The sequence below is a fragment of the Echeneis naucrates genome, chromosome 6, assembly GCF_900963305.1.
Source record: "Echeneis naucrates chromosome 6, fEcheNa1.1, whole genome shotgun sequence".
NCBI lineage: Eukaryota > Metazoa > Chordata > Actinopteri > Carangiformes > Echeneidae > Echeneis > Echeneis naucrates.
Window position 1 is genome coordinate 14,263,515 of NC_042516.1, and position 25,519 is coordinate 14,289,033.

General features: G+C 43.1%; 1 protein-coding gene across 2 annotated transcripts in view; it reads right to left on the reverse strand.

The window, feature by feature from the left end:
• The window catches only part of nbeal2 (neurobeachin-like 2), a 30,417-nt gene extending 5,126 nt beyond the window's left edge, over window positions 1-25,291 (reverse strand). Inside the window, exons 1-42 of one of the 2 annotated variants that reach the window (XM_029503562.1) lie at window positions 24,818-25,291; window positions 18,358-18,446; window positions 17,967-18,131; window positions 17,424-17,505; window positions 16,968-17,080; window positions 16,631-16,713; window positions 15,810-15,895; window positions 15,386-15,689; window positions 15,169-15,275; window positions 14,745-14,831; window positions 13,801-13,884; window positions 13,456-13,554; window positions 12,626-13,278; window positions 12,390-12,522; window positions 11,945-12,064; window positions 11,481-11,811; window positions 11,180-11,262; window positions 10,996-11,088; window positions 10,719-10,887; window positions 10,103-10,236; window positions 9,104-9,263; window positions 8,668-8,770; window positions 8,392-8,542; window positions 8,021-8,176; window positions 7,760-7,919; window positions 7,312-7,400; window positions 6,481-7,191; window positions 6,216-6,397; window positions 5,898-6,054; window positions 4,860-5,003; window positions 3,638-3,961; window positions 2,419-2,568; window positions 2,148-2,305; window positions 1,862-1,986; window positions 1,648-1,765; window positions 1,382-1,539; window positions 1,153-1,286; window positions 944-1,051; window positions 751-846; window positions 528-652; window positions 255-395; window positions 41-171 (exon numbers count right to left, since the gene is read on the reverse strand). In XM_029503562.1, coding sequence (XP_029359422.1) covers window positions 41-171; window positions 255-395; window positions 528-652; window positions 751-846; window positions 944-1,051; window positions 1,153-1,286; window positions 1,382-1,539; window positions 1,648-1,765; window positions 1,862-1,986; window positions 2,148-2,305; window positions 2,419-2,568; window positions 3,638-3,961; window positions 4,860-5,003; window positions 5,898-6,054; window positions 6,216-6,397; window positions 6,481-7,191; window positions 7,312-7,400; window positions 7,760-7,919; window positions 8,021-8,176; window positions 8,392-8,542; window positions 8,668-8,770; window positions 9,104-9,263; window positions 10,103-10,236; window positions 10,719-10,887; window positions 10,996-11,088; window positions 11,180-11,262; window positions 11,481-11,811; window positions 11,945-12,064; window positions 12,390-12,522; window positions 12,626-13,278; window positions 13,456-13,554; window positions 13,801-13,884; window positions 14,745-14,831; window positions 15,169-15,275; window positions 15,386-15,689; window positions 15,810-15,895; window positions 16,631-16,713; window positions 16,968-17,080; window positions 17,424-17,505; window positions 17,967-18,131; window positions 18,358-18,446; window positions 24,818-24,892 — 6,871 coding nt within the window. In that variant the 5' untranslated portion in view covers window positions 24,893-25,291. Of the gene's footprint in view, window positions 1-40; window positions 172-254; window positions 396-527; window positions 653-750; window positions 847-943; window positions 1,052-1,152; window positions 1,287-1,381; window positions 1,540-1,647; window positions 1,766-1,861; window positions 1,987-2,147; window positions 2,306-2,418; window positions 2,569-3,637; window positions 3,962-4,859; window positions 5,004-5,897; window positions 6,055-6,215; window positions 6,401-6,480; window positions 7,192-7,311; window positions 7,401-7,759; window positions 7,920-8,020; window positions 8,177-8,391; window positions 8,543-8,667; window positions 8,771-9,103; window positions 9,264-10,102; window positions 10,237-10,718; window positions 10,888-10,995; window positions 11,089-11,179; window positions 11,263-11,480; window positions 11,812-11,944; window positions 12,065-12,389; window positions 12,523-12,625; window positions 13,279-13,455; window positions 13,555-13,800; window positions 13,885-14,744; window positions 14,832-15,168; window positions 15,276-15,385; window positions 15,690-15,809; window positions 15,896-16,630; window positions 16,714-16,967; window positions 17,081-17,423; window positions 17,506-17,966; window positions 18,132-18,357; window positions 18,447-24,817 lie in introns of both variants that reach the window. The other variant, XM_029503561.1, reaches the window with a different exon arrangement.
• Window positions 25,292-25,519: the final 228 nt, after the last annotated feature.

The following is a 25,519-nucleotide window of genomic DNA, read 5'->3' on the forward strand; positions in this document are numbered from 1 at the left end:
ATACAGCTAAGAATGTGACCACCGGTACTTTGCTGCTTACCGTTCATATTCTGCAGGAATTCTGGGAAGTAAAAGAACTCAGGGATGAGCTCTTTGACATCAGCTGGACTCTCCATGCGAGCCTGCCAGGCGGCCGCCACTGAGTGGAACTGCCTGTCTGCACAGTCAAACCTATAATGCAACAAGGCAAAACCTGTGAGACCAGGTTCCAGCTGGAAAGAGTGTGAAATATGCACCGGTCAGTCAGCCCTCACTTGCCACTCTGCAGCTGGATATGCAAGGTGGTGAACGGCTCCATGCGAATCATGTAGTGCATGACTCCTGCTGCGTTTGAGTAGTGTGTGCCATAGTGGAATTTGTCAGTGGTTCCTGCTGGGTCTTCGAAGCTCTCATACCTCGCGAGAAATGGAGAAGAAATTATGAAAATGACACATTCCTAAGAATGTACAAAGCATTTTGCTGCTTTGTGAGACTGACAGATGGCTGCTAATCTGAAACCACAATCTCACTGTTATGTGACCGCTTACTTTTCTCTCACATTCTGTGCATGGCGTGGGTTGACCACACCTATGGGTTTAGACAAGTCTCTGAAAACTGATGGATCCTCCAGATCCAGAACAGGAGAGGTGTAGTCACACAAGACCCAGGGAAACTGAAGACAGCAAAACACACAGGGCAACAAGATGCATTGAGTGCTGCAATAAAGCTATCGTAAACACAAAGTGCCGGGCAGAGGTGGTGTGTATTTACCACAGGATACTGTGACAGGTCGTTGTAAGTGCGTCCAGCAATCGTGTTCAGTTGCATCAAATACTCAAAATTGGAGATTTCTCTGCATACCCATTTCTGTTCAAAACATTAACATTGGATTAATCCAGGAACACGGAGCACAAGTCAGACGTAATAACTCAGTTTAATAAAGATATCTGTATGAAATCAACACCTGTGTAAGCCCAGAGGCCTTTAGTAGCTCTTGAGGGGAGCGGGAGCCGAAGTAAAACAAGTTGGGAGGCCGCAGCCCCAAGATCCTCGAGTACACTTTGTTTCGTACCTGAAAGGACGAACACAGGAAACTTTTTTTCATGTCACCACATAATCTAAGTAATATATAGTGCGTAATTTTAACTCAAGAATAAGAAGGATTAAATTCACCTTCTTCCTGAAGTTGATGAAATAGTGAGCCTGATCTATGAAGAACAGTTCCAGCGCCGACCGTCGCAGGTTGTAACGTCGAAGATGGACCTCTCTGAGCTGCGTCAGAGGCCTCTTGAAATCAAACCCAATTCCTGAAGGGAGATATTTCGATTACTCTTTTTTATTTTTTGAAGACTGGAAGGGGAAAAAGACAAAGGTGATTTTTACGATCACATATACTTCTTACCTTCTTCTGTCTCTTCTTTCTCACTGCTGCCATCATAGAAATAAATATGGTGTGTGGTGACCTCCAGGCGACCCGGAACAACCGCCACAATGGTGATGAGCTCGCAGTCTTCAGACAGAACCAGTTTTTCTTTCTGGCTTTCATCCTCTCCCTCCACCCTGAGGACACAAACATGGCAGACCGTTTCCATTTCCTCCAAGTCAATAATGAAGAAAAGGAAGAGAAAATTGAATCTGGTACAAATGATCTGCAAACTCAAGACTCACTTATTGTCCAAAAAGATGAGGTCCTCCTCTCCTAACTGATCATCCTCCATGTCGCTTACTTTTGCTTCCTTTGCAACAGCCAGTGGGAGAGGTTCAGAGCTACGAGGGCTTTCAGTGCCTGAAAAAAAAAAAGAAAAGAAAAAAGAAGCACATAATCTGAGCACCTTCTGCCCAAATGACAAAAACAGAAAAGTTAGTTGTACCAATGACATACCCATGTTGTCCCTCAATGCACTGGCTTCACTGTGAGGATCATAATTGTAATTGGGTACAAGTTTTAGACGCATCTTTGAGTAGGTCTCTGCATTGGACAACTTCCATTTGACCGCTGGCTGAACTCTGTTGGCAAATAAATATAATTGTGATCGCTCTAAATAGGAAGGAACAGTAAATTGATAACACAGTCTCTTGCAATATATCATTTTGGTACGACTAGATTTGCACGTGAACCTTCAGTCTCTTGTCAAAAATAACTGATTTAGAGTTCGATTTAATCCCACCTGTTGGCCCACGCTCCTCTCTCACTAGTTAAAAGCCTGCGGAGAGCTCTCCAGTGCTGCCACACCACCCCCTGCTGGCTGGAGCTCTGTTTCTGCCAGCTCTGGTACCTGTTGTTCTCACTCTTGACTCGCTTCAGGTAGGGGTTCACAATCACTTCCTGTTTTTGTAAGGGTGGGGAAAAAAAAAAACTGTCAGCAACATCAAGCCTGATTGTTAAAAGGTGAAAACTTTATTTCATGCACGAAACCTGAAAGTTCTCAAGTTCTTAACCTGAAACTTTGATTTGCTGTCGGATCTGTCTTTGTCCCGTTTGAAGGCTGTGCTCATCAGGTCATCAAAGCAGGAGTTCCAGAAATTAGACATGATGTCGTGGCTCCTCCCAAATGTGTCCAGCTCATACTGCTCCATAGTGGGCTGAACCTAGAGGAAGACATTCAGTGAAAAGATTGAGCCACATTCAGCCACAGAATGCCATAGATGTCAAAAAGTCCAAGACGAATACATTGAAGATGTGGACCTGAACACACATCAATAAAATCACTGCTACACTGCTAAATGAAAGTTAAAAAACCCTAACCCTAACCCTTACACTTGACAGTTTCACATTAATCATAGCTTAACCTTCTTTATAAACATGTGGTGACTGATCTTTTTAATGTGTAAGTGTAACTTATAACTGCTGACAACACATAACCAAAGGGATGAGTGAGTAAATTGCATAAAAACAAGAGACAGACATGGCGCCACACTTCCCCATTTTACTGACAGCTTCCCTTTATCCATTTATTAAATTAGAAATATATTTTTACAGCCACTGCACTGTATCTCTTGACTCTTTCTTCCTTCTTACTGTCTCACATTGCATACCAAAAGTATGGAGCTGTTCAAAAATAAATACATCAGCTAATTGACTTCAACTGAGAATACATGTCACACTTTGACATACACGTGAGAAGTCTGTAAAAAGTCAACGCAGCCAAAGTTATGCCATACTGGTTAATGTATTGTGGGATCTGTATACAAAAGTAATCTAAACAAAATAGATTTATGAACACACACTGTCACACAGTGCAATGATAAATCTGCACCCAGCTAGCAGTGAGTGTGTCTGTTTGGCATCAGTTCCTAAAATATCTCAGCTTCAAGTCTGAACATAAACTGATCTCTGACTAAAATACACTGAAGGTCAGTTTCAAACATTTAGGAGTCTGGGGCTCTTTTTTCCCCCACCTTTCTAAACTTTTGATAGCATGTTTTAAACTATTTCTAAGATTTCTCAGCCACCCAGCGATGGGTAACTGGTCATACTGGGAAGCAGGACTGCAAAAACAATGAAGAAGGAAGAACAGAGGGAGCTGCATCTGAGGGTGTTGGGCTGATTATACCTACTTAACCAAAACAAAGACAGGGGAGGAGGCTCTCTAGAATCCTTAAATGGAGGATAAGTGACGTTTAATTTTAAAAGTAGAATGTCAGCCCACACGCTCACCTTCTGCTGGTAAAACCCCTGCCACTCCAGCGTCAGAGAGTAAAGCTTCAGGTCCTGGGGGAAGGTGGTGCTGCCGTTGGTGATGGGCAGGTTGGGCAGAAGGCTCTGGAGGGTGACAGGGTCAGCGTGCTGATCGAGCAGAGTACGTACAATGGGCACCAGCTGGGAGAAAGTCTCTGGGGGTTCACAGTTGGTGCTGTCCATCACACCTTCTGACCACAGGGGGGCGCCCAGCTGACCCAGCAAAAAGCACACCTCCTCCCAGCTCAGACACAACACAGTCTGGAGCAGGCTGTGAAGCTTCACGTAGGCCATCACACGCACCTGAGGAGGGCCAAAAAGCAGGTCTCTGCATGTAAATATTAATATATGTTGAACAGACATGATGATCAAAAGTCTATACTTAAATGAACATGTAAAATATCAGCAACATGTGGACGGTGGATCTGCTATATTACTGTACAAGATAAGATAAAATAACAGAGGAAAACTCACCGTACAAACCATACACACATAAATAAACAGTCACTCCTTTGGAAGACACACACACACACACACACACACACACACATCAATAACATGATGGCAAGATGGTTCAATAATTTGTATGTGGAAGCCGAAGTCTGCAAATTAAAGCTGTCAGGTTAATGTGGTAGAATCTCACTGTGCTAGTATTTCTTAAGGCTGTATTATGACTGTCAAAACTGTGCAGGGCATGAGTAAAACTTTTTATTTTAATTTAGTTATGTTAGTGTTTGTTTTCATTCTAATCTCAGTTTGCATTGTATGATATCCACACACAGTTGTGACATCAGGGTCCAATTTACTTCAGACCTGGCATTAACAAAAAGAGCCTTCGAGCGATTTGCACTACCAAGTAGATAAACACAACCAGCAACATGTGAGTCCAGTACATTTATGACTGGTGCCTAAATCCCACAGGCCAACAGCAAGAAGAGCAGCTGAAGCAGCAGCAGCAGTGGCAGCATAACTCAGAGAGAAGCTGCCCTTTCATACAGAACACTCCCTTAGAGGAATGACTGCAATGTCTTTGAGGAGAAACCCATAGAAGGCATGGTATTTCTTCTTAAGGCTTTATCTGAGTGCACTTATCAAGTTAAAGACATTGTCTGACCCCTTTAAATTTATTTCCATGCATAAAACACATTTTATTAATATTTATGGTTGGTGAACTGGACATGAGACTGTGAGTGCAGCAGACCTGGGAGTGGGGCTGTTGGATATATCCGGTGATGATACGCAGGCCAATCTGAGCCATTTCCTTCAGTTCAGTGTTCCCGGGGCTGCCAGGGGTGCTATGCCAGGCCTGTAACCTGTCCAGCAGGTTCACCACCCCCTCAAATATCTGCAAGGAGACAACTGCTGTCAGCAACGGGCACGACCAGAAGGTTAGACCTGTTTCCACACCTTTCCTCATCTCAAAGAACCTAATGCCATTCAGTGCACTAAAGCTTAACAGGCATTTAAAGAGCTGATTCAAATGGTACCTCCACCCAAACATGACTCTACACCCTGCCTTAGCTCAGATCATGAAAACATCCCCTGACACAAAACATAGTAACTGACTGCTTTATATTTACTCTCAATGAATTGAATAACAGGAATAAAACAACTTGAATCACTCATGTCTCAAAAATCTACATATAAATGTAATTATTTGTAATGAAAGTAGAGCACCTCCTCCTAACAATGTAATCTGACTTTTAAAGGTTTGTCATGTGGAAGAATATGATAATATGAGATAATATTACAGTCAAATGAAATAATGGAGAGAAACATCTCTGACAGCGTCTGGTTCCAGCACATTCACTGCTGAAATGTGCTGCATTGGTGTTTCGCAAAGAGAATATTGCTCTAAGAACTCAGCATCCAGAATTCATAGAAGTTCCCCAGGTGATCAGTATTTGTAGAAAGCAACCATGCAGCTCTTGAACAATTTCCTGTGTTTAAACCACACAAAGGTTGTAGCAATCTCTGTCTCTCGCTCGTCTACCAACTATGAGCAATAAACAACCAATTCCAAAGATACTCTACACATCACCCTCTGTGCAACTAATTCAATTTCAATCTCCCTTTCATTTTAATTTTTATTTTAAATTAAATGCTGCACAGTTGGACAGATAATGGGTGTTGAATATACTATTTCTATATTTAATCCAAATCTTTGTGGTTTTGTCTTGGTTGGTCTTGGTCAGTATAGTCTATAGTTTCAGTAACAGTTATCAGTTATGCGGTATACCTTTTCACTCCACAGCGTGTTGTTGTCTGTACCCTCAGCAAACAGGAAGTCCTGCAGCAATCTGAGTAACCGCACCAGACTGGGACAGAAAGGCAGAGACACTCCCTGGGCTTCCCTCAGGTCAGACAGAGAGGACTCCAGCATCATCTCCAACAAACTGTGACACAAACAAAGCTTCAGCGTGTGAGCTGATGCTCTTGCCGGATACTTAAACAAAGGGTGTGGTCCAGTCACTTTTTCCATTATGAAATGGGTTCAGCGTAGATGGAATGTGTTTGTTCTCTGATATTTAAGAAATATGAAACCGCTGTAACTCACCTGCGTTTAATGTCATCTGGAGGACGAACTAGTTGGCAGGACGAGCCCAGTTTGGTGAGGACAGAGAAGACCTGTCCTCTCTCTCGCCACACCACATCCTCTGGCCCCGCTGACCCAGTGCCGATCCACAGGACAGAGAAAATGATGTTGGTGAGGAGGTTGCACAGCTCCTCCTCGGGGGTCTGCTATAATGTAAACACAACTCAGCCACAAACTCGCACAGAAAAAAACTGAAACACGATAAAGATAGAAAAAGTATTCATACCTGGGGATTGGACGTGTTGGAGATTGTGTCTCCAGTAGGAGGGTCTGTCCCATAGCTTGTATCATCCAGCACATTAGATAGACTGGAGCTCTTCCTGGGTCTGAGCGGTGGGAATGGTTTGCAGTGCTCAAGAGGAGATGGTGTGTTTGTCAGACTACCTGCAGGAGTGTGTGCACTCGTTTCCCCCATTCCCACTAACTCCATATCTAAGGGGGATGTACCAAAGGGAGAGAGGGGCTGGTACTCCCTCCCCTCTTCATTGGAGCACGGCGAGGTGATGTCAACAGCATTGGAGGTGGAGGACGAATGGCTTCCTTGGTCCACTGAATCAAACGACTTAAAATGGAGGGATCCAGTGAAGTTTTTCAGCGGGCCTCCACCACCACTTGGAGGTGACTGGGATAAATCAGAGAAGCCCTCAGAGATGTCCCTCTGGCCAATTTCCTCCTCCTCCTCCTCATCCTCGATGTCCTGCGAGGTCCTATAGTTCAGGAAGATGGCATTGGTGTCCTCGATGACCAGAGACTGCTCCCTGTGCAACGTCGGCCGATATTTTGGTTCAAAGGATGGGTGGGTGCTGGAGTTTGCGATGCTGGCAGTGTGGGACCCGTAGGACTCTTTCACATAGAGTTTGGTGAGAACATCCTGCCAGCCGTGCTGCTTAGCGAGCTGCTTCACGTAATCCTCATTGGAGTAGATTAAATGAAAAAGCTGGAGCAATATCAGAGAGGAACAGAGGGAGTTAGCTGTCTTTACTGAGATGATAAATATGCTGAGGATGAAACTCCCTGGGCTCTTCTAACACAGTATGAATTATATGAGCAGACTGACCTTGCGACAAACGTCCAATCGAACAGTGAGCTCAGCTCGATGGGACAGACAGACCACAGCCAGTAGGTCTCTGAAGTTTGGGCTGGCATCTGTGAGGCGGGAGCAAATCTGATTTCAATATTTGAAGGGCTATTTCTTTTGTAAAGCAATTCATTACTTTAAATGATTATTATTATTTTAAATAACTTGAACAACAGAATTCACAGAATTTCAGCTGTGTCTCATCTTGAAACTCTGCAATCAGATGTCAAGGAGACACTTTTTCCACAGGAAACATCCTTGAAGGTGAATAGAAATTTCCTGACTGCTGACAGAGAAGAGTTTTAGCTGTGCATATTCTGTTTCTAATTTCTGTTTTTTTGGTTTATTGAGTGTTTGCGAGAAATCTTGTTCATTCTCTTATTTTAAGGATCAGGGGAAGAAAGCAGGGAGGTGACTTCATCATTACCTGTAGCAAGGACCTGCTCATACAGACAGCGCACAGTGTTCATGGTGACGGGAATGTCTTCAAGGAAACAAACCAGGCCAAGGTATCCGAAATCTTTGAGCTTTATGCGCTGCTTGTTGCGCTCAGCCACTCGCTCACTCTTGAGGATTTTGTATAAAACCTGCAGAGCATCGTGAGGAAAGTGTGAGATTTTTTTTCCCCGTTTTGACCAAAGCTCAAATGGTGGCTATTAGCCAAATAGGTGTTTACGGTTGTTCTCACCCTGAACACCCTCTCCCTGGCCTCGTCTCCAAAGCTTGGAGTGAGCAGCAAAGAGTAGAGCTGCTCCACGCCCCACTCCAGCAGCACAGCCTGCACATGCTCGCGAGGAGGGCTGCTCCTCAGGAGCTCGTACAGCACATCCAAAGCCCTCACCACCTGTTTGAAAGAGGCATGAATCATAAGAACAGCGTGAGATGTGGAAGAGGAGGAATTTTTACAAAGAATTATGTTTTAAGGAGGTTACATTCTAAGTGGTTACATAAGAAGTATGTTCGGGGAGAGTTTATTTGGGGATTGAAGGCAAAACAACATGCTGAAAAGGTCAAATGATAACAGAATCTGACTCCCTACAGAAAAAAAGTTAATACAACCTGCTGCTCCTCTCCTACAGCCACAATGTACGCAAGGACACAGTGAAGCTCCTCGGGTGTGGAAGACTTGAGAAAGTCTTGCAGCAAAGCAAACAAAGAAGTCTGGATTGTTTGTTTCTCATCAGATAGGGGGCTGCCGTCTTTCTCCACACTATGACCGAAGGTGTAGTAAAGAAATGAATTACCCTCTCATAAGCCACTGCACAAATGATCCAGCAACATAATTGCGGCAGGCAGCTGCAATTTGAAACTACATGGTGGAAAAGAAAGCTTCACCTGTAAAACGTCCGAATGGTATCCAGAATGTACTGAACGCCGTACTTCCTCTTCATGCGCTGCTTGCTCTTGTTTATCACAGATGACAGGTACTGCACATGGGCTTCGGAGGGGGGGAAAGAAGACTTTTGTCATCTCCCCTCAAGCTGACATTTAAAAATGTAAAGCAAACATGCAAACTTATACCAAAGACGTGTGTTAATTTGCACCGCAGAGTACTGAAGCACAGCTTCAGACACAGATTCACTTTTAAGCCTTGCTAGGGCTTCAACTTGAAACATTAATGTATTCCATCCCTGCTGCTTTTGGCCTCCTCTTACTCCTTTCAGCCTTTGTGTCAATATACATATAAAAAAGGGGCACAAACAGCTTCGGCAGACATGAAAAGGTTTACAGGTGTGTTACATGACAACACACTGAGCTGCTTATACCTTACCCAGACAAACAGCAAAATGGCTTTTAGTCCAGAGGCGGAAATCAAAGAGCAGGTGCTGGTAGAGTTGCTGTAGAAGTGGACTGTTGCCCTCACTGAAAACCTGCTCCAGCAGCAGCTGGCACGCCATTAAAACGTTCATGTCCATCATGCTGCCTGATACCTGCAGGAGAGCCGGCGTGTTAAAAGGCATTTTGGCATTTGAGTGCATTTTCATTTGTTTGAATGTCCCTGTGTGCTGGTTAACAGTTTTAGTAATTTCATTTATTTTACCAGAAGAAAAAGACAAAAGCTCACTGGTTCAAATTTGTGGAAGTTCAAATTTTTGAAAAAAACAAAAACAAAAAAAAAAAAAAAAACAAACCAATCCCAAAACATTTAAAAACATCACACTGGACTGTTGAAATGATTTCTCTGATATTTTTTGAGAAAGACCAATCCATTTATCAGGTAAAAAAAACACAATAAAATGTGTCAGTGATAAATAATAATGTGAATTTTCAGCCTCCAGCTTCAGGCGAACTTCAGGCGAGCACCTCAATGTCACGCTTCACCCTATATACTTTTAGATTCTGATTTATTAAAATTGATCATAAGTAAAGTAACTTAAGTTTATCTTTGATGTGGCTCAGTAACAAATACATCAACCGATAACATCAATATCACCGCAACAAAAAGCACCAACAAAAGGCAGTGTCTTGTTTAATGTGCAATTTTAAAAGCTGTTTTAATCAAATTTTCTGGATTTCCAGATTTTCAGCTGACGTCCTTCATTCACATTCAGACACCACGCAATGTGACAAACTTTGCATAAATCCCCCCACACAAGCACGTGATTCTGCCATTCCGAAAGAGCCACTGCTGTTCCAACAACACCATAACCATTCATTACACTGCAATTACACAGCAGCAATACAACAGAAAAGGTCAACTATTCCCTTTCAGATGCCTCTCGCAATTAGCTCCCACTCGCTGCAGCAAGCTGACATAGGAGACACTCACTTTGCTGAGCATGGCTCCGATGATGCTCGGCCCATGGCAGTGCAGCAGGCTCTCCTGATTGACAGGGTGATGACGAATCATGTTTTTCACCATCAGCAGGAAAGCAGCAATGCTGTTTCTCTCTAGTCTGCCCTCTGGCAGAAAGAAAAAAACAGGTCAAAACAACTTTTAAGATTTCCTGTGCAACCCACAATTGTATTTATGCATTACAAAGCACTTACTTGACATTCTCATATCTCAGCATGAGTCACTGGTTCTTCCATTTACCATGTTTTAATGATGTCTTAATTTACACTGACTGGGTTGTAGTGAGCTCAAATCTTCAAGCATGCTATGACTGAGTATATCCGTGCTGGCTTTTAACTGATCATCAATGATTTCACAATCTGGACTATGTAGTACATTATGTTATGCATCTCTTTCCTGACAGTCTCGCACTTCCTGTTTGCCCTTGCATCATGCACGATGTGTAGACACTGCAACACAAATCTTCACTGCTTGAAGTGCACTCAGACTTTTAACTTTTAGCATTGCATGACAACAGAGATAAAGGAACAATGACGCCAGCCATTCCCAACATGCAGGAAAAAAAATGCCTAAATGTGCACAAACCAACCTGATTTGTTCAGTGGCAGCAATATGGCAGCGGGGCCTCTGGGGGAGGTGAGCTCTGGCCCAAGCAAGTCTAGACTCTCCTGACCACCATTGTAAGCCTGTTCGGCCTCAGACACCTGCTCAAGTAGAGGCAGCAAAACCCCAATACCTCCAACCACATTGACAACATCCTGTAGGGCAGAAAAACAGATTCACACGTTTTTGTAAACAGGTTTGCTGTACAAACTGCACATCGCATTTAGAATCATGATGCCTCATCAAAGCATTTCATTGCTAACCTTTATGTCCCAGTTCACTACCCTGTGTCCTGTCAGCCTGCCATCATAGTGGTGGTTGGGAGACAGATCCAGACATATCTGGCTCTTAAAGGCCTGAGGAAAAGATATAAAGAATATTCTACCTGTGTTGTCAATAATTTGCACAGTAACAAGTGCAAGAATGGTTCTGAGTTATGTGGGCCACCTGTGGAGTGTAGTAGAGCAAAAGTTTGCTGTTGAGATCAGATAGCTCTCCGTCTGCTTTGAATAAGGACACGTGATTGGGGCCTGAGAGCAGAAAGCAATGCAGGTCAGAAAATATGCAAACATTATTTAATGTACATGTAAAAAAGTTACTCACAACAGATACCAGTCTGGGCATGATGATTTTCTTTGCTCTTTGCTTCCTTTATATTTTATTTTCTGGTAAATTCAGCCTTATGTTTAAATAGTTAATTAATGCAATGTTTGCAGTGATAGTTGCATTGCGGCAGAGCATGACCTACCTGCGGCATATAAAGCTCTTGTATGAGCTTGCTGCAGAGCCTCGTGACAAATGAAGGCAGTGCCCAAGAGACCGTCCAGAGATGTGGGGGTTCCCCATTCCGTGTCCTGCATTCCTGCTACGATAGTGTCCACAGGGGAGTCACCTGTAGAGCCCCAGTGGCCTCCTGCAAAAGAAGCTGGGAAAGACTGGGAGCGTATAAGGTAGGGGGCGTGGGCAGGGAAAGCAAACTCTGGGGAGGAGCTGGAGGCCGAGGTCATGGGCAGGTTGGGGGAGGTTGTGGTGGTAGTGGTCCGGTGGCCTGCAGAGCCGATGCAGCAGGAGGTAAAAGGCTTCAGGAGCAGGTTTGAGGTGAACGAGGGGTGTGGCGAGGGGTCGGGGGTGGGGGGGGGGGGGTGACAGAGGAAGTTAGTCTAACTCAGTTTCATGTGATATGTCAGTATTTTGGATGTCGGTTTAAGTTACCTCACTGAGAGATGGAAAGCGAAGCTGAGCAGTTTTACACTGCTCTCCATCAATGTAGATAGTGACCAGGTTCTGACCAAATGGACGACGGCCCGGGACATGGACAATAGTCACCGAGTGCTGTGATGAAAGTGATTATTAAAGAGCACAACTGTCAGAACAGCAGAAAGCTCAATAATTGTAATGAGAATCTGGAGAACAACAGTCTGATTTCACTGCTTTTACTTAACCACATTAATAGACCACTTTGTCTCTCACTTTGTCTCCTCAAGAGGCTGATGCTTCTTTTTTTTTTTAGAATTATGCTTCAATAATACATGCCCAGACAACATTGTCTAGGAAATAGGTGTGTGGCTTTTTCCTTTATTTCTTATTTTTGTTCGGGACAGGCTGACTGAGAATAAGTTCTAGCTGGCTGCACAATTCAATATGTCTCCACACTCACCCAGCATGAGTCAGCTAGTGGGTGCTCTGGCAGAGCAACAGCCATGTAGTCTTTCTTAGTGCAAACAGCCACTACCAGCACACCCTCCGTGGTGAAAAAGGCTTCCAGCCCAGTTCCACTAGCTGTGAAGAAACTTTAGAGAAAGAGTACAGGTAATCAGTCGAAAATCGCACTGTGCAGGTGGGCACTGAAATGTTTGCAACTCATCAAAATTCTTATCAGTCCTGTTTTTCTACCTGTAGAGCTGCTTCCTGCGTGTCCCTTTTCCAATATCATGAGTCCCTGTGCCAGAGTTGGCACGAGACCTGCGGTTGTTGAAAAACTCTGAGTGACAGGAGGGGAATTCCATGTTGAGGCAGAGCCAAGCGTGAAAGGAAAACCCGCTGCCTGGCCAGCGTTGGATTGTGGGCACCATGATACCTGCCATAGGGGGCGTAAGATCAAAGTACTGCAAGGCACTGTCCTGGCCTTCTCTGGCTGCCATGGCCGAAAACACTCGGATGATCCGAGCGCAGTAGGGATGCACCTTTCCCTGCAGTGCACCACTTTCCTGGTCCATTCTGAGCAGTCTGAGCAGACTCTTTAGCTCTTCTGGTTTTAGACACAGTGAGCCTAAGTCCTGCAGAAGACCCAGGAGAGCATCTGCGCATTGTCTGTCCAGGCTCTGGGGCTGGGAGAGCACCTGCAGCAGAGCCCCAACCATGCCAGCCTCCACAGCCACGGTGCGACAGGAAAAGGAGCCACGGCAGACAGTGGCCAGCCATTGCGCCACCAGCAGCTGAAGATCCCTCTGACCTGACAGATCAGGCAGCCACTGCAGCAGCAGCAGCAAAGGCTGGTCGTTACTAATGCCAAGGTGATGAGCATGAGCATGCTCGCCCTCCACTGCCTGCAGACAAAGAGTGCCGTACAGAAAACAGACAATGAAAATAAGATATAGACATGGTCACATGGCACGATAACTCCAGGTTAACTAGCACAAATTGGAACAAGGTCATCAATAATAGCCAAATGACTTCTACAGTCTCTGCAGTCAGCAGGGATAATGAGGAAATGTGCATTTAACCATGTTCATCAGCTCCTGCAGCAGCCTTTTGGTGGGTTGACCTTGACTCTTCAGCACATCAAACAGCTGCGGGTAGCCAATCCTCTCCTTGAAAACCTCCTAAGGGGAAAGGAGACAGAAATAGGCTGAGAAATCTGCTCCACAGGGGATAAGTGGTTGGCACACTTCCATACATCGGCAGAGAATACAATGAGATTTCCTAAATGAACGGAAACCAGTTTTCCTCATCAAGCACTGACATTTGCTGCCATTGTTACATCGAAGCAGTATAACATTATGCTTTATTACACGTGTAGAGAGGTATGAGTAATATATGATGGCTATCAGGTTAGCAGGTATACTTGCCTTGGCAGAGGGTGAGTTACTCATTATAGCTGTGAGGACCCCTAAAGCATGAACTGTAATACTGTCTGATCCTTTTTCCCAAACCTGCGGTAAAAAAAAAGAATGTATAGTTGATTTTGGCATGCCAGTGCTAAACATTTGAATTGAATTGAGTTGATGCCATATGCCCAAAAAAGGCAAATATTTTGAGTGTACATGCCAAAAATAAAGGAGTTTTCTTATAGTCTATAAATTGCGAGAGGATGTTCCAGTCTGCAGATATTTCAGCAGACTGAGTCAAAGAAAGTGAACGGCTGTACAAGTCACCAAGCAGTCACATCTTTGTTAATTACTGAGCGATCCCAGCATGGAAAAAACGAAATCCCACCTCTGGAAAAAAGACTGAAGCTGCCCCAACTATTGCTGGAAATTAGGCTACGTCAAAGCCTGTAGCTCACACCATCCAGAGCAGCCAAGACATGGAGGAGAAAAGAAGACATGCACCATTCCATGCACCACAAAAACACAGCATGCGCTCCTTGCCCAGTGTTATCAACAGAGAATTCAGCCTCTAATGATGAATCTGATACAAGGAAGCACTCTCAAACAAGCAACAATGAATCCTGATAATCTGAATCGTGACTTTTCATTGTGCAGCAAAGTGACAGTTGTGTCTCCCTTACATTTATTTAAAAGAAGTTGAAGTGGAACAAACAGCTGTCCAAAATGACTGTCTGAATGTCTGTTTAAAACAGGCCGTGAGTGGACAGACACGGCAGATAAAGGGAACTGCAGACAAGAGCTATATTCTATGTTGTTGTTACCTGATATATTAACAAATTAGTTTAAGTCAGACTTCCTGCCTAAAGTTTCCTGTTTAAATAGCTCACAGCAGTTAACAAGTGAAGAGGAGGCTGAGTTTCCTGCTGACAGACCATTATAGACAAGTGCAAGAGGGGGAGTACCTGGTCCACTTCGACCTCTGTGAGTAAATGTGTGTTGAGGTCACACGCAACCTCACGCTCCAGCCTACGCCTGTTGCTCTGAAAGAGCTACAGGACATAAACACACACACACACAAAAATAAAAAAACAAAACAAAACAAAACAAAAAAACCACACACAGGCAGGCGCACACACACAGAACACAAAAAGACAATTAGACATGAAGTCAGAAGAGACAGGCTTGTTGTTGGTCTCTCTACAGCTGCAATGGGATACTTGTGCTGTGGCCATGTGAAAAAAAACTTTATAAAAGAGGAAAAAGATTGCTGATCACTGACAAAAATACATATAAACAAAGATGACAGACAGTCACAAGTTGACAGGAGAGGAGATGTATAGGGCTGACAGAGCAAACAGACAATCTCAGACTGGGCAGGGGTCTGACCTTGCTGTTCTGAATGAGCCTCAGGATGTGTTCAAAGCAGTTGTTGTTGAGGAAGACCGCCTGCAGGACTGGTCGGTCAGAGCACTGCAGGATCTCAGGAACAGCAGCTAAAAATGGAGGAGGAGGGTGATTCATTTTATTTATCAGTAAATCAGGGTATTGAATATTCAGTCCATACTGTTTTACGTCCAGCTGGACTTGACAGATATGCTCTTACTCAGCATCTGGCTCTGGAGTGAGACCAGACTGTCCTCCCAACTCTGCCTGTCTTGCTGCTCACAACTGAGTGGACGGTTCCAGTTGAGGAGCTGAAAGTAGCTCTCCAGTATCACCCTAATCTCAACCTGCCGCTCTGCAGGACTGCTGGAGTGGAGGAGGTGGATCATCGCTGTCAGGCACTGCAAGGTCAGTTGTGGGAGTCCCGTATCCTTGGGTTCAGGGGAGGTCTGACAGCACCACGCTCGCAAAACAGAGAACAGGTCTTCAACAGATTGAGGGGTGATGGAGAGAAGGCCATTCTTCTGATGAAAATGTATAAAGTGAAAGTCCAGTTGTCAGTTATCAAATTTTAACATTTACTTGTATTATTTTCTCATGCTGCAGAATAATCACTGATGAAGAGGACAGATAAGGTAGCAGACCTTTCCTCCACTGATGACAGCTCCCTGTAGATGAACCAGTCTCAGTTTGAGGAACTCTGGGATCTGTTCGCTTTCTTGCAGACTCTCTGGGAAAAGCAGGAGTGGACAAGCCAAGAGATAATGTTGTGCAATTGCCAATTACCACTCACTTACCACAGTACAGAAAACATTAACACAATTCTGCTGGCTAAATCCCTTCTGGTCATGTGTGCTGGCACTGACTCCAGCCCCCTGCCATTATGAAAAAGACAAACTGAGAAAATGACTAGAATAAAAATAATCAAAAGCGCATGGTACAATTCCTCTATATGTTTCTTTTGCAAGCCACCACTGTCATTCAGGGTTACATCATGTAGAAAAGACTAAGCCTCACTAATCGGCTAGGTATTACACAATTAGCTCTGAGCATTTGCAATTAAAGCATACTATCGTGTATAATCCTCCTAAAATTTAGACATGCTGGAACGTGTGCAGGCTGAGATTTCCCACATGGCTCATAGATTAGAGCTCACTTCCTCTAATTAGACATATTTTAAAGCTGGTGATATAAACCTGAAAATTACTAAGTTTATTGTTAGGTTTTTAACCAAGACCAGGCTTACAGACTGCTGAATGACATGGCATTTTAGTTTTCATTGTGAGAAACACAATTTTGATTAAGAGTGATTTCCTTGGAACATTTTAAGAAAAAAAAAGGGCAGCATTTTTCAGCCCCATTGAGATCAGTGTTCGGGCAGCAGCAGTAACAGTTTGATTCTCGTGGTATGTGAGCTCTGACAGAGATCAGAATGCAGTAGAGCAAACCAAAGGAAGTTTCTCACCATGGAAGAGAGTGGGCAACTCCTCTGGCAATGGCAGTGGGGAGAACTTATACTTGTTCCTCTCCAGCAAGCTCACCTCCTCCCTGCAACACACAAAGCCTTAAGTCACCACACGCCTACTCACATCGCGCCTAGCTGACTACTACTAATACTGCTGGTGTTAATGAGTCCTTTATTCTACGCTTAAAGGCATCAAAATGAGCTGTTACACATCACAAAGGGTTGGGCAAGATGCAAAGTGCATATTAGGGAGTCTTTTGGACTTGGTGTGACTAAATCCCACATCCCACACACTCGCCGCAGACGATCTCCAGTGGAAAGCAAAATACACACTCACCCTGCAAGACGTCTCCTCCATGTCTGATAAGGGTCAAACAGACTCTCAAACAGCACAAGTCCATACTGCACAATCAGCTGCAGAGAAGATTGCTCCCCTTGTCCGTGTTTTAGCTGCTCAAGAAATAAGTTAGGATATCTATCATCAGCACACGTATGCTCGCTCTTAATATCTTTGTAACAAGCAACATATACATTTCAACACGTTCCAGTTCAATACACAGTTAATGACATCTGCCTCACTCTTACTTCTTCTATTAGTTCTGCATGAAGATGTCACATACCAGTAAATAGGATCAATTTAGAGTATGCTCTCTGTCTATCTAATATATACTCTGGAACGAATGGGAGCAAATAGCCTTTGCATGCATGACATACTAGGCATTCTGTAGCGCTAAGCCTTTTCATAAACCCCCCAGCTATTCAGCCTATGAAATGCACTTGATGCAGTCTGTACCTGGTCCAAGCAGAAATTCAAAAGCCTGATAGCTTCAAAAACAAAAACAGGGGTCTTCTCTGTGTCGATGTTCTCCATATTCCTAGAAGCAGAAATTGATGCAGTCCGCTGTTAAGAATCTCTCAAATCTTCCTGAAACCAAGTTGCAGCTGTTTTGCACAATATGCAGTGCAATTTCTGGGAAAGCCAGAGCAATGTCTGTATTCATCTGCTTCCCTTTATTGCCACCTCCTTTATGATGGTAAAAACTTTTTTTGTGTGTGTGTGCGTAAATTGTCTTTACACACTTGGGTTGAGTGCTTTTTCATTTTCTGATGATGTGTGATTGTATATTATTCAATCTAAAAAAAAATTATTCAATCTAAAAAAAAAAAAAACATCCTAGTGCCTTGTTTTTGATAATGACAAAACGTAGAGGATGAATGTTAAAGTGTGACTGGAGATAACATTATACAACACGACACCAACATCGACAGTATATTTGATTTCACACAATATTAAGGCATTTAGGAGAGTTAGGAAAGCAGTCCCAACATCTCTCACCTGCATACTATGATGAAGAATTTAATGAGGAGCAGAGGGTGTGGGGTGCTGCTGTCTTGCTCTGCAGCACCAGAGAGGTGCGGCACACTGTGCCATAGCTGGGTGCTGAGGAACTCCAGGACCTCTCTGGGGAGTAAGGGCACTTCTGAGCTAGACTCCTCCAGCCTGGGAGATTTGAAGAGGAAGATATGTAAAGAGATGTGAGAAAATGGCAGGGGTAGGGGGGCAGGAGGGTTGGTTTGGGTGTCGTAATAGTAGCTGATCTTTTACATAACATTCATATGTAAAGATGGTTTCTTTAAAGGGTCCATTCTGCTCTGGGGTATACAATCTGGGAGAAGCATCTGGTTTCATATTTAATGTAAAATAAATTAATGATACACTGATTCACCTTCGAGGTTCCAGTGACTGTACATCAATGAGCCTCTCAAAAGACGTCACAAATGCCTCCAGCCACTGTTGCAGATAGCTCACATCTTTCTGCAGGAAAGAAGGAAAAAAACTTGTGAGGCAATAAAATCACATTCTCACCTCCAGGCATGCGTATAGCGCTTGTAAAATATACAATAGAAGCCAAATGCGTATGGTTCCAAATACGCCTCTTTGGTTGTGCTCAGTCACTTTACTACTAGCTGTGAACTCAGACTGAAAACGTGGCTCAGACTAAATGTTATGACCTGTTTTTGTAACAGGATGTTGCAAAGAGATGTAACTCAGAAAAGAACACATGAGTCAATTCAATCGTTTTTCAGAACAGGGGGGTTTAAAGAAACTCCTCTCTTTTTAGATAATATCAGCCACACATTCAGCAGTCAGTAGACATTAACAACATTTCTCTGCAAGCAGAATATTGTCTCAAAGAAGACAAACCTGCATTGCCATGTCCTTATAATTTTTCAATTAAGGTGGTTAATGTTGTCAAAGGATGTTTACAACAGTTATCAGGCTTAATCAGTCATTGCAGTGTAACACATCTTCACTCATCAGACCTCACATCAGGCAAACTAACGCACTAAATCTTACTCAGAAATACCCTTTTTCCCCTTCTTTGCCAATTTAAAACGCTTTCTTTATTATAAATCATATAACTCATTAATCATCATACAACAATAAAAGAGGCCATCTACAAATATTCCCTGATGCATGATGTTTTGGAACGTCCTGAACATTTCGATTAGCTGAGCGCGTTCTTACTCACTGCAGAACAGCATTTCCAGAGCACACAGTGTGAAGGAAGACATGTCTCCGACTAACTGACTCATTGTACACAAGTAGCATGCTGTAAACAGCACATGGTATAGCTAATTCATCAGGTACTTCCCCTAGGCTGAAAGAAAAAAATAGATCACAAATGAGCCATGTGAAGTCTCCAGCTGCTGGTGTGTACAAAACCTTTGAGGACAGCGTTCTCACAATGACACTGTAGCATTATATTAGAGCTTATTGTGCGTCTACGTCTAATAAGCAGTTCATATGCAGTTCCTCCACAAAATGCAACATCAAAATGAACACAATGAACTCTGAAAACACAATCTGGCTATGGCTTTTCTAATGCTATATTCATTTCAAATGTACGTTACCAACTGGCAGTGACTTATGAGCCAGTCCATCTCTCATTGTATGCAGCTGAGCAGGCTGCCAGGTTCCTGTGAACCCAGTGTCAGATGTGCCTCCAGTGTAGTCCCCAGTCAGCAGCTGCACATCTCTCCTGACACCAGCACCAGCGTCCGACTTGCTTGCTTCTAGCCTCCCAGTGTCAAGCAAGCAACAAGGAAATGACATGTCACTTTAACCGAAGCTTATTTCCTTCATACTCTGCTTCCTCGCAAAAAAAAAAAAAAAAAAAAAAAAAAAAACCTTCCTCTTTTGGTTTATACTGCTGGTTGTGAGCAGATATGACTGCTACAGTTACTGTGACAGTGTTTATGAGCTGTGCAAGCCTAATATGTGATGATCTGAACCAGGATATGTCTCAATATAAGGACCACCATTGTGAAATGACACAGCGTGGTTTATATATTTATATTTGATGGCTGTTCCATTTTTTTTGCCAATCTTGTAAAATGTCTTGAAAGATCTGATGTGTAAGATATTTTTTTAAAAGTGACAAATAAAATTAAATTAATCAGAAAACAGGATGGAAATATTTGAAAACAGCCACCAAACACACAGCAGCTAAATAATCGATTCCTCTGTAACATGAGCACGGATATAATGATAGCGTTTCATAACACAAATGCCCAGTGGGTTTGACATCTTACATAAGCTACGTCATCAATTATTATTCTTACCACCAGAAATAACTGTGTACAGGTAAACCTATTCATTAAAGCAACACTGTTTGGAATCCATGTTTACAACTCTGTAGGCTGTGAATTCAGATTTCAGGTTTTAAACTGAACGCAAATTTATAAAGTGCTACTGCTAGATGATGTGAAAGGAGAAAGAGTTTCTGTTATTTGTGCAGCATATATTTTTGAGCATCTTGTTTCAAAGCTGGGTGGAAGTGCAACAGGTGGATCCTTACGGTCTGATGGGAAGTGAGACTGATTTACTATTGAGAAATAAAAAGCAGATGAAAATGCATCTTTGTACAAACTATTTGAATAGAAAACAATTCTTTCTGCATCCCTTGACAAGCCTTTAAAAGACATCCCATGTGAAATTATTATCAGTCACCGCCTTTTAAGAAATCCACATCCTTTGTATTTCTAACAGCTTGTTTGCCATGACATCATCCACAGCAGTCAGCTCAGATAGTGGCTCAATATATACTGACAGAAAAAGGCATATTAAAGACAGCATTAGAACAGAGGTCAAAAACCAACTATGAAGTACCAGCCTCTATAAACAGTGTCATTTATCACTGTTCTTTTTGCACACGGCTGAGCAGCCGCGTGGCTCTCTGCTGCTTGGCATTCTGCTTCGCTCCAGCATCCTGCACAAGTGAAAGCAAAGAGCACTTTCATTTTCCTAGTCGGCCCTTCTGTTGGTAAACAGGGGAGATCGAGGCACATGAGGGAATTCAGTCACAGGGCTCATTGGACAGTAAAAGGGGGCTGCAAGCTTGGTTGCATTTGTTGTTGTTGTTGTTGTTGTTGTAGTTGAATCCCTGTGGTGTAACTGAGATAAAGGGGCGACTGATGGCATGATGACAAAAGCCAGGAAATGTGACTTGTTCACAAACAGAGGGGTTGGTTTCACAGCTGCATCCATGAGTTCAGATTGGGTTGTCACTGTGGCCCATCTCGACCATACAAGGCTTTAATTAGTCCCTCAACACCCTCTCAAGCTAATCATCACAGGATAATCACAGATTTCTCTGCTGGCCTGGCATCGTATTCCATCTACCCTGCAGCTAGAGACAATGCTTCTCTGCTCCTCACTTCCATCCGGTATTATGGCATCTGGACGTGCTAAAGGTCTACTGTGTGCATCCTGGTCAGTTATCTCCTGGCAGGAGCTCAGTCAGCATTAAGGTCCTTTCACTGCATCATCATGTTCATGTTTTGCTCACGTTTGTGCAAGAGCAGCCAGGATGAAGGAGTTCAAGATTTCCACATGCTGTCTTTTTTATTCATTTCTCAACTCTTTTTTTTTTCCCAGTGTGATGTGAAACCAAACACTGAACATTTTCCAACTGTAAACTTACACTTCACTTGCGGCCTTTTTAAACAATTGTCTAATTCTTGCTTTTTAAGGAAGTACATTGAAAGCATTAAAGGGATTGTCACAGGTTTTAGAGAAAACAAGCACCATGAGGACAGAGCTTCATACTTGATCACCTAATTAGTCTAGCTGTGGATAAATTTATTGATTAACTGGTAAATTAAACTTTACAATAATCACAAATAACCATTAAATAACCAGAAATTAACCATTAGCTACATCCCTACCATTAGGACACGATAAAACAAATCCTAAACAATTGATAAACTTCATTCCTTGAAGTTGTCAGTGTCGCTGTATTGTGTCCAGTAACAACACCTTGTGAGTGCCATCAGTCGTGAGCTGACAAGTCATGTTCCTTGAGTGATTAGATCAGATCCTTCTGCGTATGCCCACACCTGTCAGGAATGAACAGTTTATGGTGGTCTGGGAAGCATTCTCAGATATGAGATATAATGTGCTGATATTGTTCCAGTAAGGCTGGTTTTAACTTCAGATTAAAGACATAGGCATGCTCTGCCCATATCACAAGGGTTTTGATGTCCATTGAGCACAACCTGTTTTGACGTTTCCACCTGATAAACAAGAATCATTTCGTGCGTAAATACTACTGTACATAGTTGCGTTCTTTATTGATCCATTTGATGGGACAAAACCATAGACATGGATTTGTCATTTTAATTGCAGCTAATAATCACCTTTCTGGTCCTGAAGGAAATATGTACTCATCCCTTTGCCCACCATTGTCTGTCTGTGTTTGGTCATTAGTACTGAAATTTTCTAATGTGGGTCTAAATTTGGCACAAGATAATGCTTCTGTACACACAATGCAAAACTCACATCAGTCCTTAAACCTCAGCTGATCTAAAAAGTTTTGCACAGGGTGTGTGACTTCTTGCACAATCAGAGGAAGCAGAGCTCCTTTTTCCACCAACAAGCCTGAGCAAGCTTAGCTTTTTCATTGCAAAAACTGAATGATGGTTTTGATTAGCACTTAGAAATAATGGAACCAACTGGAGTCATCGTGTCTTTACTATTATGCTGTGCTATACTGTAAACTCAGAGCAAAAATGCAATTAAATTAGGACAGGTCCTGACGAAACATAGCAAAAACTACATTTTCCTCTAAAAACTGTCCAAAACAGATATTAGATGAAGTTTGAAAATAGAGATACACAAGAGTAAAATATTTTCAGACTTGATTTTAGATCTGTTACAGAGTGTAGAACAGCTGCCTGGGTGTGTTTGATATGACTCAAATAGAAAGTGCCAGGCAGTCGCCTCTATAAGTTAAAGTTTGCTTACTGCCAAGAAGCTTATTAAACTGGGCACCAGCCTCTCTTCCAATTTGATTGACTTGCACCAGCCACTGCTCTCATTGTTTAAAAAAAAAAAGGGCCTGCAAGGTAAACATTTTATGTTCCCAGCAAAAACAAATTGTCTCTTCATTTGACAAACAGACATACAAAAAAAAACAAAAAACATCTACAGCGGCACTTTGATGTCTGCAAGAGAGGCATGTGATTGTTCCCTGAAGTGGTTCTGCTGCCTCTCTACAACCTATTGTGCTTCTCTTAGTCACATAAGGTGGTGATGTTAAACACTGGGCTGAGTTCAATCACTTACCCCCGCCATCCTCCTGCTCTGCCTGGCAAAAAAGGGCAGGTCATTTGCACAAACGCAAAACCTGCTTCTGTGATAGCTTCAATCTACGTGTCACTCTCTGAGGTAAATTAAAAGATATCTATTAAACATTGCTCTTTAAGAGCCAAGAGGTGTCTTATTAAGGAAGTGATCTGTCCGTGACAGTTTCTAGAACAACTGTCAAATCAGGTTCAGGGCACACACTCATTCACACACACCAGTGACTCTTTGTAGCAGTTAATTACTCGTGTCAGCTACTACACCCTTTTTTGTTTCATATTCGAGAATGTTTTGCAGAGCTAGAGTTGCATGTGTGACAACAGCCCAGAAGAGAAGTAACTGGGTTGATTAGAGACACACTTCCTCTGGGATCGGCAAAAGTGACAACAATTACAAATTTGATAGTAAATGCTCCAGAGAAAGGCCATGTATTTCATGTTTCTTTTTATCACTGCTGCAGTTTTTCAATTACTCCAGTTTTGAATTATGCCCTTTTGGCAAGACTGGTTGATTTGGATTAAGCTCAGTCCTTAAATAAGAAAAACTTACATGAATTCATTACTACGATTTTACTTTATCCCTTCCAAAACAGCCGTCTTTGGCGATCTGCTTTGGTAACAAGAGCAGAGCTCTAATGTCTCACACATTACATGCAAAATTGGAAAGAAACCTTCTCTTGTTTTGTTTTTTTTTTTGTTTTTGTTTTTTTTTTTTCCTCAGGCAAGGAAGCAGATTGCAGACACATTAAATAGTAATACTTAATTTATTTACAGCCACACACTCTTCCTTCTTCCACAAGAGGCATGACATGAAAACCATGTGCAATAACCTCTTACTGAGACTTTCTTTCCATTTTTATCTCTAAGGTTCTGATTAGGCTGCGGCTGTAACCAGTGGGGGAAATATCTGAGACCAAAGCACCAGATAAAACAACGTGACACTCACTTTAGGAGTTATCTCAGCAGAGATATGTTATTCTTTCTTGTTTAATGTACGAGTCATACTGGGAAATGTGCTGCTAAGGTCAAGACAAAAACAAAAGGAACAAGTGAGTAGATGGCCTTTCCCTGAACGACTTCAGTGCCAGTGACAAATTAAAACGCACTGGGATGTAGAAATGGGACTGTGGGGGGAGAGGCCGGAACAGGAAGTAGCCCCATTAACACCTGTATGGCAGGTACAGGATCAGTCCTGCGTCACCGAGCCTCGGATCCCCTCACTGTTTACGGCTACCAGCAGGTCCGACGGCTCGGTGTCACAATTACAACACAAGAGCCGATATGTTGTCCTTCTGTGGTCTGCACAGGGGACGCCTCCACTATTAGGTAAACAAACAGCTGCTGTGCACACAGGCACAGAAAAATTATGAAACAAAATAGGCGACTTCCTCATGAACCGCTTCTATCGATTGACAAAAGACAGGACACACAACACCACGGACACACGGTGATCGATCTGTTCACGCTGTGAAGTTGAGGCGGAGGACTGGACCTGCTGCGACAACAGGTGTCACCGCCGGAGCTTCCGCACTGTCTTACCTTTGTGTAATATAACATCCACAGCTCATACAGCCGCTCCTTCGATGCCATCCCGCCGCCCCGGTGGTGGCTCATTCTCCGTCTCACGGTTACTTATTATTAAAAAAGCATCAAAGTGTTCAGCATGGTCCAAGCCGGGGCTGTCTGAAGTTGTTTCCTAAAGGCAGGAGGAGGAGGAGGAGGAGGAGGAGGAGGAGGAGGGCTCGACACGCTCCTGTGAACCATTCCTGCAAATTCAGCCGCAGCGATCCGCACAAATAAAAAGTGTCTTTACCGTCTCGGCACTCAAAGTTGTGGGAGTGGTGTGGAAATAGAGAAAAACATGCCGATCGGAGCGTGGCCCCGGCGAGATTACTGTCGGAACTGTGGAACCAGGAACAAAAATGAGCGGAGATGCGTGCCTGGAGAAACACCCATGACCGCATTTAGGGCGAGCTGCTCGCTGTTTGATTCTTGGTGTCTGACTCTGTGAAACAGGGAAGAGTTGACTGTAGATCAGGCTCACAGGTAGGCTGATAGTCTTAAAGACACACACACGAACACACACGCAGCTACGTCTGCAGGACGTCTCCATATATGCATTCTTAAAGATAGAGATAGTTTTCTTAGAAACATAAAAAAAATGAATGGCAACAACATGTAGGGCCGAGGAGGCAACCTGCATGCAAATTATCCCCCGTTTCCTTTAATTGTATTGAACAA